At 34.1% G+C, this 16,012-nt stretch overlaps 1 protein-coding gene across 3 annotated transcripts in view; it reads left to right on the top strand.

Annotated features, from left to right (window-relative positions):
• The window catches only part of TMEM161B (transmembrane protein 161B), a 36,656-nt gene extending 21,459 nt beyond the window's left edge, over nucleotides 1–15,197 (top strand). Inside the window, exons 6-12 of one of the 3 annotated variants that reach the window (XM_083883888.1) lie at nucleotides 2,145–2,296; nucleotides 2,812–2,872; nucleotides 4,568–4,708; nucleotides 7,711–7,824; nucleotides 8,958–9,132; nucleotides 11,194–11,290; nucleotides 12,151–15,197. In XM_083883888.1, the coding sequence (XP_083740014.1) occupies nucleotides 2,145–2,296; nucleotides 2,812–2,872; nucleotides 4,568–4,708; nucleotides 7,711–7,824; nucleotides 8,958–9,132; nucleotides 11,194–11,290; nucleotides 12,151–12,428 (1,018 nt within the window). In that variant the 3' untranslated portion in view covers nucleotides 12,429–15,197. The remainder of the gene's footprint in view (nucleotides 1–2,144; nucleotides 2,297–2,811; nucleotides 2,873–4,567; nucleotides 4,709–7,710; nucleotides 7,825–8,957; nucleotides 9,133–11,193; nucleotides 11,291–12,150) is intronic. The other 2 variants (XM_083883890.1, XM_083883889.1) reach the window with 2 other exon arrangements.
• The last annotated feature ends 815 nt before the right edge of the window (nucleotides 15,198–16,012 follow it).

Raw genomic sequence — 16,012 nt, 5'->3', positions numbered from 1 at the left:
TGAATATTAGGAAAATGTTTTATGTGGAGGGTGGTTGGTCACTGGAACAGGCTTCTCAGGGAATTGCTCACAGCACCAAGCCTGACAGAGTTTAAGAGGCGTTTGGACAGGCAGATGGCATGATTCTTGGGAATGGCGCTGTGGAGTCGCAGGAGTTGGATGATCCTATGGGTCTCGTCCAATTCCAAATGTTCTCTGCTTCTGTGAATTCACATTTTTCATGTGTTTTAGTAGGAACAGAGGATAGATCTTCTTCCCTTTAGCCATATGAATATAAAATTCAAGAATACCATAATCACAGCAGTTTAAAAAATAAAATTATTTTTGTAAAAGAGTGTACCATAAATTCTGTAATGCCTGCAGCTATGTACGATATGCAAAGTATACAATTCTATAATGCCTTTTGTGGGCAAAAATCTTGAATGAAACGGGGGGCTAGTGCAGGCAGTCTATTACCTTAGCACTAAATACTCCCAAGTTATTCTTTCAGTAGATCCTGAATATTAGGTCTTGGAATGGAAGGAAATTATGAAGCAAGCCATAATTCTTCAATTTCTTTCAACTCAAAAATAGAAGCAGTGGTGATTGTTTAACTAACAGAGGGTTTTCAGTCATGTGTAGCTTGCATAATCATGAATTTATTGAGTTCTGAATCTGCAATATAATCATAATTTATTGTTAGTATGCTTTCTTTTTCCTCCTTGAATTTGACAAATCCTTCAGGCACAATTCATATTTGAAGTTATGAAGTAGGGGCTCATAAATCTGATGTTTGGGACTTTGGATCACAAACTGTTATTAAGTCCTTTGTACAACTTCAGGGTGTTTTCAATTTGTGATTAATGTCCCTAGCTGTAAAAAGAGCCTTGGTTTAAGCTTGTGCTATTAGAGGAACAAAGCTTTCCAGTACACAATCTGTATGATCTATTACGTACTTCTTTTTGAGATAAGATTTCCTTTTGATGTATCAATTCTTTCTGTAAAGTATAGAGGGGTCTGAAAGTGATTACGGTGTGAGATTAGAATTACTAGATGCTGTCCTTAGACCGCATTATGCATGTTAGAATCTCTTTGCATATACATGAAATTCAGCAGTATGTATGTTAAATGTGTGCTGCCTGTTGAAGTGCGATATTGCATAATCATAGTTTCTTGAGAGACTGATGATTGTTCAAATGTTTTACTGAATAGATATCCCCCAAAATGTTTTATATGTGTACTCTACATATTAAAATTCTTTCAGTATTAGAAACGGGCAAATACAACTATGTTATAGCATAGGCGGGGAAAAGTGGTACAGATAACACTTAAAATACTGTTTCTCCTTTTTCTCTTCCTTTTTTTCAAATCTTATAATGTCTGGAGTTATCGCCAAGTACTTTATTTAAATCTCGACTGGTATTGCCTACTTTTTAAATTTTAATGAGCTGCAGTTCATAGTAATAAGAGTTGACAGTGTATCATGATAAGTTTATCCTAATCTGTTTCAGTTTAGAACTAATTTGGAAATGCGTAAAAAAAGAATACTTAATATTTTTAAAACACCTTGATAACAGAGCAGGGAGTGTCTTAAATGTTTGTCTTTGTGGCAGTGGGGCTAGATAAAAAGATTTGATTATCATACCAGGTCATAGATGGGGTTTGAAGACTGACTTTGTTTTTCAAAGGTGAAAATGGGATAGATTTTTCTTTCCTAGATAGACTCAGTGTGCTGTTGTCTTACAACTCTCTTGGAGCTTAAAGTCTCAAATGTGTGCATAATTGAAGAGCTTAAGGAAATGCCTTAGTGGTGAACTTGTTGGTGTTAGGTTGATGGTTAGACTTGATCTTAAATGCCTTTTCCAAACAAAATTATTCTATCTGAAAGGAGAGAAATATAAGTTCTTTTAATGTGTCTTCTTTCTTACTTATGGAACCCTAGATCAGAACTCTATTCCAGCGTATTCCTGGCTATGCATTATGTGATTATTATACTTTAATGTGTTCTGTAATTTAACCTGAAATTGGCTGAACACATTACCTTCAAAAGAAATAAATGCACATCATAGAACAGCACTGGTGTAGATGACCAAAATACAAGATTACAATTCTTAGTTATAATTATTTTATAAACTTAATTTTTCCTTGACCTACTTCTTACGTAGTAAGATACTGTTTTCATTGACTACCCATTATTTCAAAGTTGAGGACGGAGGTGAAAGATCAGTCTGTGTCACCTTTGGTTTTTTCTTCTTTGTGAAAGCAATGGCAATACTCATTGTGACAGAAAACTATCTAGAATTTGGACTGGAATCAGGTAACTCCTTTCCTTAGTGTTTGAAACAGCTGGAGTGATTGCATAATCTGAAAAAATTATTTCCAGTGTTTTTAAGAAAATCTGTGTTGAAATGAATGGTGTAAGTCATGAGCTTTTAAGAAATTTTGCTTTGGAATGAAGATTCTAGATAACGTCCTGTATATTTTCCTGTGTTTCTCTTAAACAGTGTAATCTTTCCCTAGCTTGTTTGTTTTGTTAATTGTATTTGCCTTCCAGTTATAGATATAGCCCTTTTTTGCTTTCATAATAAAATGTAGCTCCCTTACTGGAAAAGTATTAAAAAAGTTACCTTTTTTCATCTTCCCAAAGTGTCCAAATATTACAGATGTTGTTAATCAAGTTTTATTGTATTGTGGCCCACTAATTAGCACATGAAAGAGCTCTGCTAGACATATGAAAAATTGTTTAAAAGATGTCTTGTTACCCAGCATTTTATTTCACAAAAGGGATTCTTTATTTGTACTGTAATAAAATAAATATATGTGTCTCTGCAGGATTCTCGAATTTCTCAGAAAGTGCTATGCAGTTTCTTGAAAAACAAGGTTTGGAATCCCAGTAAGTTTCTGGAAATACACTTGTCTGTTTATATGTGAATTTATAACTTGTCTGTTTATATCTGAATTTATGAACCATTTGGATTTTCTTAGGAAGCCTTTGTATTGCATGTTTTGCTTTTGTACATAGTTATAATCGCTACAACAGTTTAAATATGTTAATAAAAAGATCTGAAGGTACCCACAAGTAACGGAAGTTGCATTAAAGTTTTCATTTTAATATGGAGAAAATTTCTGACATTTTGATTTTAGTTCATAAAATGCAGTACAAAATTATAAACACTTTTTCACAGTGTTTCCCTTCAGCAAGGTTTGTTTAGATAAGTATTTTTTTGTCGTCGTATGGCATGCAAGAGGATGAGTGTGCAAAAGTAATAAGATGGAGTTTGTGTTAAACTTCACATTAGGAATAAATAGTGTTGTTCGGTCCTATTTCCAGGTTGTAGCTGTGTTCCTATTATGCAAAAACATCTGCTAGCTACAGGACATCCGAGCCTCATTTAGACTGTTGAAGAAACATGCCATAGCTTATGATGTTGCATAAGTACACCAACACTGTCATAGGCAGCCTTTGTATAATATTGCAAAATGGATTTCTGTTACAGTTCTTTATACATGTGCTAAAATTTAGGGAGCATTTCATCACTGGGAACACTATATTGAATTTCTTGGTTGGTGGGTCTCAAGTATCATGCAGAAGCCATGGGATATCTTTATTTTTGAGGAACAGAAGTTTTCTCAAACTAGATTAGTGTAATTTATGAATAAACTCATGGGAAACTGGTAACTGAATCCCATGTGTTTCTTTAATCTCCTTTCCTAAGCTATTCTATACACTAACTTCTCTATTCATTTTCATGTTAAGTGTTTCTTTAGTTATAAACTATTGCAGTGCTTTGCCTTTTTTAGCAGCAACTGAGTTAATGATGGTGTCTCTCAATAGTTTAGGTGGTGTAGATTAAGAAAGAATCTGAAATTCATTTGTATCACTAGATTTGGTTTTGTTCCTCTTTTAGTTACATTTCACTGTAACTGCAATGTTTTTGTTGTTTGTTTGAAGGTTTTGTGTTCTTCTCTTTTTTATTTGTGCAATCCTGTGTTTGTTAAGTATGTAATTAATTCTGTGATTTCATTGATCCGGGATATTTTTCACATAGGTCTTTTAATATATAATACTAATTACTTGAAGAGACGTGTTAATGAGCACATGTGCATTTCAGATAAATCTGTGAAAAGATGCAGTTTGATAGAGATTTTTAATAGATAATGGTAGAACAAACTATCAGTTTTGTCTTTGAGCAGTTAAGCTTATGAGACATCTGTTCCTCTTAAAAACACAATCTTTAAATTCATTCTGTTTTAGCTATTTCTCTTACATAATTTGTTGTTAATGACAATATAAATTATTCTTTTTTTCTTCTTTACTAACAAATTAGCATCTCACAGTCAATAAATTAGGTTTTCTTTTTTCCTAGGAAATGAATAGGTGACATGGTTTGGTTTTGAAAATATTTTTTAAAAATTCAATTTCTGATTGGTTTTTAATAATGCTAGTATTCCAGAGGAGGCCTATAGAATACTGTTGGCTTTTTTTAGTTAAATGTTACATACTGTTGGGTTAAAAGTAGTCTCTGATACTCCCTGCTCCCCCAACTTCCTCCCCAAGAAAATGCTTATTTCCTTTCTTTTCTTTTAGGGGTCCTGTGTCTAAACTAACCTTCAAATTGTTCCTGGCTATTCTGTGTTCACTTATTGGTGCTTTTTTGACATTCCCTGGCTTGCGACTGGCTCAAATGCATCTGGATGCTCTGAATTTAGCAACAGAAAGAATAACACAGTAAGAGAAAATATATGCAAATAGGTATATGCTACTCAGTCTTAAATCTTTTATGTCTAAAAGTAAACAAACTATTCCAACAAGAAGGTAGTGACTTGAGAATTCTGTTGCTGCCTGCTTATCATATCTTGAGCAGATTTGCCCCCTGCTACTTTCTGCTCAACCTATGCTCTGCCAGTCTGTTACATTCTTTGCCTTGTAATTGAGAGTCCCAATTAAAGGAGCTTTCCTTTCCTCCTGCAAGAGCTCCACCATGAATGTCTCTGTGTCCAGCTTTCTTTCCCCCATCATGTCTTTCCGAAAGTTAAGACAACTTTCAGGAAGTACAAATACTACCACAGACTGTTTTTTTTCCACCCACACTTCCAGCTGGGCATTATTCCTTTAATAAATGTAACATAGGATAAAATGTAAAAATGACCCAGAATATTTAATAAGGGTCACATGTTAATACCAATTTAAAGGAATACTTTCATTTTCAGCTATCCTTCTGTTTGGTAGTAAAATGTTCTGTCTATTTTAACTATTTCTCTTGAGCATTCTCTGGTTGAGAGGGTGATACTCCCAAGCAGCTTTCAGAGATCTTGACTGTTGTTGTTTAATACATGATAATGACAGATTCTGCAGTATAGGGCAGTGTTGATACTCAGTCTGGTAAATTTCCTAAGAGAACCATTATGTATTCCAATAGGAAAATAATTTTGTTTCAAAATGTATTTTTTTTCTTTCCCACCAGGAATGCTAAACTTAAAAGTCAATGCATTTGAAATGAGTCTGTCAGTCTTGGTAAATTTATAAGCAAGTACACTTGCAGTCAGTGTAGTTGTCCACATATAACAGACAGCTACTGGCTTGTTTTATCTGCTGTTATATTTCTCTCTGTGTGACTGTGACTGAGTCACTTCCTAGTCTGTTTTTTCCAGATAGGTAAACTACTTAGTTCTTAATTGTTAAGGTTCTCAAAATTTTAAAATTCCTTGTGTCTTTTCTGTAAGTATGCCAGGATCTTCCTTGATCAATGGACATGACCTCTTATGCAGAAATATAAACTCTCTGAAACAAAAATCCATTAATCAAGAACTAAAAGACAATTAATATTAATTGAAGTCTGGTTATGAAAATTAAAACTTCTCTAGCTTCTTTAGGTAACATTGGAACTGGTTGTTGAAGATAACTGTTCAACACCACCAAGTTATTTTTGAAAGTCTACCAATACTTCGAGTATTCAACTTGAACAATGTGAAAATTACATTAAGTGGATTACAACTTGATAAGGTATCTATATAAGTAGGGAAAGCCATTATAAAGAATATTTATCAAATGACAGGTTCTTATGAACCAGAAGAACATAGCTTGTCCTTGCTGATGCATTTTTGTCAATGGCTAGATCATTTATTGACTATAGTTGTTTGACAGTGACTAAAGGAGGGTTGTAAATGAGGATGATGTGTCACTGATACAAAGCTCTCTAGGTTGGGTGATAAAACAATGTCTGTTTCTGCAGGCAAATACATACTCTGCGTAAAAAACCCCAACCAAAACAACTAAAGAGAAAAAGACAACCAACTTAACAAAACACAAAAAACAAAGAAAAAACCTTAATCAAACCCAAAGCCCCCATGTCCCTCAAGCAACCCAAAAAATGCATGAATCTCCCTTAAAACCCAACAAAAGAACCAAAACTAAACAACCCAAAAAAGCCCAACACAAAATCTATTCCTTAATGGAATGGAACACTTAACTTGCAGGGAACCGTGACAAAAAGCCCCAAAACTTAAATGTTAATGATCAATAACTACTTTGCTGATATGTTCAGAATGATTAGCGTGATTCTTTTATGAGTATAGGGACTAAGTTCATTGTTTCTGGGTAAACAGAATAAAAATCAAACGGCATCCCTCTTGGTTTTGAGAACTGGTTTGATTTTTTTTTTCCCTTGAGAGTAGTATCCTTGCCTGCAGATATTTGGAGTCTTCTTAACAAATTTGTACAGTTTTCATATACGTTCCTTCCTTTACCAGAGCCTGCATCAAGAGTGTTCCCGCTTTCAAAAAGAAGTGATTCCAAACACCCATTGGCACATTCCAGTCCATTAACTCAGTAGGATCTCTTAAATAAGTAGAAACTCAAGTAAAAGACTTCCACAATCTAATGAAAGGCTTTGGACTTATCCTTGATGCTTTTGCATTCCTTATCACCACTTAATAGCTGGCAAAGCTTATTTCTTCATCTGAAACCAAAGATCTAAATTTGTGTGTGATGACAGCTCCTGTAACATGCAGACATTTTAATGGTTTTAAGCTTGATAGTTTGCAATCAGGAAGGTCTTGTGTTCTTTAGAATAATTTTTGATTGCATCATTTTTTCTATAGTGTAGAAGCACTGTGGTGAAGGCAAACCTGTTTCTGTTAGTGAGGAAATACTGAAGTAACAGAATAATCCAATCCCTTCAACTGTTCATTTTAGTAATGAAAAATTATTGGGAAAATGGGTTTAGAAATAGAGAAGAAATTTTAGAAGTTCAGAAATAAAGAAGGATGTTAATTTCAGGGAGAAGTCAAAAAAATTATCCCCTTTTTAAACTTTTCTGGTTTTTACTCAAAGATTACTAAAGAGTGCTATTTTTGTTGCAGTTTCATACAGTATTTTTTTTTGGTCTGAGTACATTCAATTGAGTTGAAGTATAAAGTTTCATTTAATCAGGGTTTCTAAATAAAATGCTTAATCTGACCTTTGACAACTGTTTCTTCTGTTCTTTTTAAAACCAAAATCCAGTGTGATTTCACAATACATAATATTACTGTTTTGCTGAAATATAAGTCATACCTATAAAATAGGGAAGTAATTTTTAATTTATCTTTCTCCCAGCTATTTTAAAGTTAGTATTTCTTCCTTTTGAATTTGTATACACTTTCAATGGTATGGTCTCTTTTTTCTTTTTCTTTTTTCTTTTTTTTTTTTTAATTTACTAAGTTCCCTCTTTTTTTTTCCCTTTTTTTCAGAACATTGCTACATATAAACTTCTTGGCACCTTTATTTATGGTTCTACTGTGGGTAAAACCAATCACTAAGGACTACATTATGAGCCCACCTTTGGGCAAAGAAAGCATTCCTTTGTAAGATTTCCTTTAAAAGTTCTTTCTGGGGTATTGAGAACAAAACATTGCCTTAGAGCTCTTTGAAAGTGGTGGAAACATGAAAGACTTTAATAGCATCTGCTGTCAGAGGTATTGTGGAAGGTGCAGCTGAATTCTAAAGAGCTTCTGTTATTTCAAAAGAATGAGAATTGGTTGCAGAATGTTGAGTGTTAAGGTGGTGGCTCCCAAAAAGCTGCTGTCTTCTGACATCTCCTTGGCAGTAGTTGGTTGTTTTTTGTAGGGGTGGTATACCACCACACTACTACCTGCTGGAATCTTGTATCTTGCATATTGGTGTAGGAGAGTAGTTTCACTGGACACCATCTGAGATATGTTGGCATGAGAACTAAGCTAGGAAATTTGTCTTAAAATTTACATGCTGATGAACTGGTATTGAATTGATAGGTAAAATATTTAAAATATAAAAAGGGAAAGAGTTTCCAAGCGGAGTGGTATCTGAAATACTGTAGAAGTGTCATAGTTGATTGTCATTGTCACAATTAGTCTTGCTAATCCAAAATAGACTTGAAACAGATACAATGGGCTGATACATTTCTTGCTTTCTAGAGGTGAGATAAGCTTCTAAAGTGATCTTGTGACCACTGGTCTATTATATAGCAAAACACTCAATTGTGTTTCATTACATAAAACAACAGATATACATATTTTGTATATCTTTTGTTCCTCAGCTCATCTTACAATGAGGGTTGAGGATTACTGGGTATCTCAGACAACTGAAGTACCTATTTACAATCTAGTATGATTTACTGTCTAGTCATGTGTGTCTGAAAACCTGTAATTATCTGAGCAACTTTGGTTTTTAATGTCCTGCTTTCATTACTCGGAATTTAAGCATTTAAGAACTTCTCTTGTTTACAGACAGATGAATACTAATTTGGATCTAATGCTATAGGGCTACTGAGAAGTAGTAAGAAAGAGAAATAGAAGCCAAAAGTAAATATTATTTGCATGTGAATTTCATAACTGTAGTTTGTGCGTTAACTACTTTTGACAATTTGCCTCAAGATTACTTTACAGATGATACAAACAAATAACTGTAGCAGTAGGTGATCTTTGAAAAACAGCATTACCCTTTTTTTTATTATCCACAGAATGTCAGAAGATACATTTGATACCCTCAGATTGTGGATTATAATCCTGTTGTGTGTTTTACGGTTGGCTATGATGCGTCATCATTTACAGGCCTATCTGAATTTAGCCCAGAAAAGTGTGGATCAGATGAAAAAGGAAGCTGGTAGAATAAGTATGGTTGATTTACAGAAAATGGTAAGTATGGTGGCACTGAGGTTATACATAGTGCTTTGACTGTGCAAACTGATTTTTTTTCCAATTTGTTGTCTTCTGTGGCAGCAGAGCTCAAATCTGAATGCTTTCTAGACAGTGTTTTATATAAAAATAGCATAATTACAGACAAATTCTGCAAAACAAAATGTGGAGAGATGAATCATCTGTTATGCAGATACTTTGTCCTTGGTAATTTGGAAGTTATTATAAAAGATCCCTTCCAGAGAGTGGTGATATGTAACTACAACATGGGAAAGAAAAAATTGAATTTTGATAGAAAGTTAAAATACTGTTACCAATTATGATTTTTAAATCAAAGGAAAATTGATGATGAGGTGGTTATATCTTGGAATAAAATGACAGGTGTTTAATTCTGTCAGACTGCTTTGAGGTGCACCAGACTAATTACAAAATTGCCTATCTTATTGTGGACAAGGCCAAATTTCTGAGGATAGTTTTTTTAAACAGAAGTAGTAAAGCATACCTTGAACAAATGGAGAAGGTAGAAGGGCTGTTGTGTGTTGTCTGCAAAATAAACTTAAATTTCTAGTGTTGCATGGTAGTGCTAATGATCTTGCTGAGTTGGGGTCTATTGCAGGAGGAATATTGAAGGATACCATAAGAAAAAGACTCCTCTTCCAGGACTGTCATTATTACTTGTAGTTACACTAAGTGTCTGAATGTCATAAGTGAACTGTGCAGTAGTTACTTACAAACAAAGTGGCTAGGAGCTTGCTCCAGAAAAAAAAATGAGGAAATACATGTAGTAGCAACTGGTTAGGATGGAACTGTGCCAGTTGCTGTAAATGTGCTATTTTAGTACTGAGAATTTTATTTTTACGTCTAAAACAGTAATGTCTTCTCAATGAGGCATTTCTTAAATCAATTTCTCCAGTATCTTCATATATTCTCTTTGAGAAGGCATAGTCACTAGATGTAAGCATTTCTTGTTTTACTGATTATACCTGCTTTACCTTTTTTAGGAACTTCTGCCAGTGAATTCTTCCCTGTCATTCCACAGTGATCTTTACTTTTTAATTTGTTTGTTTGGGGTTTTTTTGTCATATTCCATCAATTTTTTGACAATATTTTTGTCTCGTGCTTTTTCTTCTGTCAGTGTCTTACTACTGTTTTTTTCTTGTGTGTGTTTTTTGATGCTTGCTCATTAAGAAGCCCTTTAAGGCTTGAGAGGTATTCCCAAAACTCTCATGTCTGCCTTCATCATTTTTGCCACCCTGCATTCTGTTATTTTTTTAAAACCCAGGTAGTTTTATTTCACTGCTTGATTGCTATTGATTTGATCACTTTTTTCCATCTTTATTTGGTTTGATCTTTTAGGCCAATAGCTTTTATAAGATATGTAATTTTACAATCTTGAGAAAAATGGAACAGATGGAGAGCAAGGGGAGGGATATATCTGAATGGATTTCAATTAACCGCAGTGTATGACTGAAAAAAAGACTATTTAAATGCTGTTATTGATCTAATGAAAATTCCTCATTGTTTTTAAAATACAAGTGGTTTCCAGTTGGAAATCTTAAAAATATCTTGCTTTTGGAAAAGGACTGTAATACTAACCAAGCTTTCATTAACTTCTTATGGGGCTTTAGACTGTGACTACTGCTTCATTTTTGGAATAGGATTTAGTTTGTAAATGACTGGGAACTTGAAAAATTAAACATTAATATTTATTTTTCTTTCTGGTGTATTAAAACAGGAATCATTGAATGATGGCATACAGTTTGCAGAAGCAAAATCGATTCTATCTTTTTTTAACAGAATTGATGCTCTTAATTACTTCCTTTCAGCAATTCCTCTCAGATTTGTAAATGTCCTGAAACTAGAATTCATTATGGGGGTTTCTTCATCAGGTCTTTTGAAGACAATATGTCACATGCCAAGAGTTGCTGGAAAATTCTAAAAATAGCTTTAATGTATAAGTACTGGGGTTTTTTAGTAAATTATTTATTTATTCTAGATGTGTTCATAAAGGTCTGCTTTGGTCAACCAAGACTCATGAACTTTACTCTTTTGTTTTTCCAGGTGGCTCGGGTATTCTATTATCTTTGTGTAATTGCACTGCAGTATGTTGCACCAATGGTAATGCTCCTTCACACAACTCTGCTCTTGAAAACGCTAGGTAGGCAAAATTGGATCAACAGTAGTTTATTCTGTTCTACACAGGGCTTTTTAATTTTCAACTGACTAAAGAGAATTACAATTCATGGCTACTTGTGATACAAAACCTCCTTGTAGTTTCTTGTACTTTAAAACATTCATTTGTGAGATTTAAGTAGTTATTTCTGTTGCTGCTTTTGATATCTTCCAATTATACGCTAATTAGTTTGATTTTTTTCTGAGAAATTGTGTAATGCAACCAATTAAACCGTTTATTCTGTTGAAATATTTGTCTTTTTAGAAGTATTTTAAATGTTAACCATATAGACCATGATTGATTTAATTTCATGAGCATCTCATAAAGGAATTTTTTCAGCTTTTTTATCTTTAATGGGCTTTTAGAATGGGAATTGTGAGATACAGGGTTCATGAGTTACTGAGAGATCTGAAGTTGCTCTGGATTGGGTATTTTTTTCTTTCTTTCTTGTGAGACATCTTTCGTAGCCTACCATGCAGTTGTCATTCTTTTTGCAAAAAGGCAATGGATAGACTTTATTTAGTAGGTTGTGATTGACCCTGCCCTCAAGTAGACATCTCTATCTGGTAAGATGAATCATACCTAGGACATACAGGGGTCTCAAGGCAGCTATAGCACATGTAGATATTACGATGCCAAAATACAAGATGAATCCTATCCCAGTAGCTTGCTTGTATGACCAGGAAGTCATACAGATGAATATAGTTTGTATTTATTAAGTTATAAAAACTTAATATTTTTGTGCGTGTATTAAAAATATTTCAAAGACTTACCTGTAGAGTGATTGAATTAACAGAACTTGAATTTAATTCTACAAAAATCTGTTACTTTTTTCTTTTTAACAGGTAATTATTCCTGGGGCATCTACCCTGGATTGAATTCTGACACTCCAGTAGAAAACAGTCTGCTTCCCAATTCTGTTTATTCCGAGTCTCCACCTGCTGATGGAAAGATGAAAGTAACTGTAGTACAAATAACAATGGCTCTGGGAAGCCTAAAGAATATTTTCACTCCTCTCCTGTTCCGGGGACTCCTATCTTTCCTCACCTGGTGGATTGCTGCTTGCCTTTTTTCTACAAGCCTTTTTGGGCTCTTCTATCACCAGTACCTGACTGTGGCATGAACAAGTCAACTGACAGCAAGTGTGAGGTCAAATTCTAGATACAAACCCAGGTACCCAAGAGGAGATGAAGAGAAAACTATATGTGAAGAGAAAACATATCATAATTATTTTAAAACACTTCCTTGGTGTTCTCAGGGTGAATAATCTTAAAATGTTTAAAATTGCAACTGGGTTTGTTTTTTTTGTTACCCAAATGGTAGGTAACTAATTCAGTTATAATCGTGGGACTGACTGACATTATTGTGTTGTAGATGGTGGTAAGCGTGCTGAAAAGATGTGACCTCTGAGTATCTTGGTTTCCATAAAACAGCAAGCCAAACTCAAAAATTTGTTTTTTAAGCATCAACAGTCACTGACTGAATTCAAAGGGTACTGGACATAGTGATGGTGACTGCCTATCAATTAAGTCTTGAAACTGAGCCATACAGTGAAAGGAGAAAGAGGGGATTTTAAAAAAAATTCTGTTGGATAGCTATTGATCACTTTTCTCCTTGGAAAATGAAATAATCCAACAGGACAAAAGAGATGCTGTATATTACAGTAAGAACAGTTGTATAAAATATAAATTTAACAAGAATAGATGTATGTACCTGACAGGTATTGCTGCCTACATATTTTGCAGGAGTGCTTGTGCAGTAAGAGAGTTATAACAAATAAATTATTTCAGTCCCTGCAGTCATTTTAAAGTAATCACCATCTGTATTGGTGCTAGTATTGATCCACAGATTGCATCTGGATCTTTTAAATTTCTTCTTTTGAGGTAGTTGATAAATTCCATTGAATTTACAAAATAAAAATAATTAGTGTCACCAGTCAAACATTTCTAAACAAAACAGTTTAATCCTGCTGACAGACAGTGTATGTATATGTGTAATGTACATATAAATATATATTATATATTAAATATATAATATATATGAAGGTATGAAATATGAAACCTTTATTTTAAATTCCTGAATGTATCTTACAGGGCTGTGGGAGAGGAGTGTATGTGTATCTAGTAATTTCAAGATTCCCTTCTGAAATGAAACTTTTAAAATTTTTTTCTCTTTTTTTTTTTTTTTTCTTTTTTTTTTTTTTTTTTTCTTTTTTTTTAGTTCAGTTGAAAGGGCTATTTGTTTTTTGTGCCTCTTTAGAGGTACTTAGCTATACTAAAGAGCTTACACTGTCTTAGAAGAAAAGATCTACTTAAACTGTTAATCTTAAAATTTCTCCTCTGTCAAATCATCATCTTTTGCCACTTTAATCTGTGCTAACTTGACAGTATAATGATAATTAATATATCTTGGCTTCAGAAATAGATTTTCTGTATAATAAAACAGCTATGTAATAAGGAAAAGAGCAAAGTATTAACGTCACAATTTTTGCTTAACTGGAGAGATAGATTTCAATCATAAAATTATTGACAGTTTTTCAGATGTTTTGTGTATTTGCAAAACAGGAATGGGGATTTATATGCAGTAGCTTTTTTAAACAGTTAATATTACACTTTGCAGAGGTCCGTGGGTTTTTTAACTAATACTAGCTGTTTTTATGTTACTGTTCTTTTTCTCTTGAATTTGTGTACAGCTTTGGCATATAATAAGCATTTATAAATGGAAAAGCTTAACTAAATATTTAATATGTAGCAAACCTACCATATGGGAAAACAAACTCAATGAATGCAGAAAATCAAGATTTTAAGCTGGTGATAAACTATCTTACTGTGTTGAAAGCCTTTTAAGTTATTTATTAGTTTATTAAGTTGCATTTATTGGGGAAAGATTTGTATACACAAGCCTAATACCTACTGCATGTGTCTGGGATGTCTGAGAACACCTTGCATGATGCTGCTGGTTTCATTGCAGTATTTCAGTGTGACTGGGGCTGCAAGCTTTGTTGTTTTCACACCAACTTTGTAACTAACAAGGAGAAAGGCTTTACTGTGAATTGGCCTAAAGAATAATATTTGACCTCATAGTTTCAAATCTCAAAGCATTCCTAGGAAGTACCTTTCAGACAAATAATTGAATGACAAAATACGACAGGTTCAACAGTATTGGACCCATTTTTGTATTAGTTCAAGACATATCATTACTACAAGATCCATCATTACTAATAGAATTAATAAGGCCAGCTTTTAGGTTTAGAGTTAGGTGTTCAATGCCAATCTTTTGATCAGAAAAATAAAACAATGCAAAACAGTTTGATTCTGATAGTGAACTTCCCTGATGAAGCTCACTGTATAGGAGATATTAACCTGTTGTTGCAATCCGAAGGAGTAAATTTTGGATGCTTGAGAATACTTCAAAATAATGTTAAGCAACAGTTTCCATTGACATAGTCATTCTGAAAGCTCATAAGCAAAAGTGAACTGTAGTTATATAATAATGCATTCAGCAGAGGAAATAACTGGACTGTGTAGCTGAACTTCACAAAGCTTTTCCTAAGAGTTCATGCCACCTTACTATTCAGACATCACACTGATCATGGTGAAAAATAGCCACTGTACTTTCCATTGTTCTATACACCACTGTTCTGCAGAATTGAATTATTGACCTTCTGGTCAGCAGTGAGTGGGAGATGGTCATTCTTTGGATCCATTTAATCCTGACATGAGTCCAGAAGGCTAATGAAGAGCTAAAATATGGCAATAAAAGTCTTTGAAAGGTGTGGTGACAATGAAACGAGAGGGACCATATTGCTAAGGTTATGAGCACTGCTTCCTACGAGTATGTGATACGATCAAAAATGTGTTTTAAAGTAAAGTAGCAACCCTGACAGTCTTGACTTCCGTGTATATTGTGTAAGGTTCAAAGGAGTATCTGCTCACTTCTGTAGTAAGTTCTTTGAAACAGCAGCTGGCAAATGCTTTTTTTGTGCGTTTGTTTTATGGAAACCTTTATTAGCTCCTGGCGATGGGGGGAAAGCATCTTGCAGAAATGGAAAGGCAAGTAAAATGTGTCTGAAAGGTTAGTAGGTGTTACTCAGGTTTCTTAAACTTTTTGTCTAGCTTTTTGCCCACTACTTAATCCAAACATTTTAGCATGGTTTGGGTTGGAATGGATCTGGAATGGACTACTTTCCACCAGACCAGGTTACTCCCAGCCCCGTTACTCCCATGGCCTTGAACGCTCCAGAGATGGGCAGCCACAGCTTCTCTGCGTAACCTTATCTAGTGCCTCACCACCTTCACAGGCAAGAGTCTCCACCTAACACATAATCTAAATCTCCCCTTTTTTAGTTTAGAACTGTTCCCCCTTGTCCTGTCACTTCCTGCCTGTGCAAAAAGTCATTCTCCCTCTTTTTTGTAAGCCTCCTTTAAGTACTGGAAGGCCGCAGTGAGATCTCCCTTAGTTTCTGAGAAATCGTAGAAGGAAATGTTCTTTGGTAACATGTCTTTTTCTTTCTTCTTATATTCTTAGATCTCCCATCCTCTCTTAGTGATGTGACTTCTGTTGCCGATTTGCAGCACTTTCCCTATGTTCCCTACTCAGAACCAAGTAGGCTAAATTAGTTCAAGATTGTATTTTAACTTCTGTTTAGTTTAAAATTAACTGGTTTTTTCTAAATATTTCAAATAACTTCAAATTCCATCTGAAACA

This window comes from Zosterops lateralis (assembly GCF_965231275.1).
Source record: "Zosterops lateralis genome assembly, chromosome: Z".
Classification (NCBI taxonomy): domain Eukaryota; kingdom Metazoa; phylum Chordata; class Aves; order Passeriformes; family Zosteropidae; genus Zosterops; species Zosterops lateralis.
Note: the sequence above shows the minus strand (reverse complement) of the source record. Positions and strands in the feature narration are given on the sequence as shown.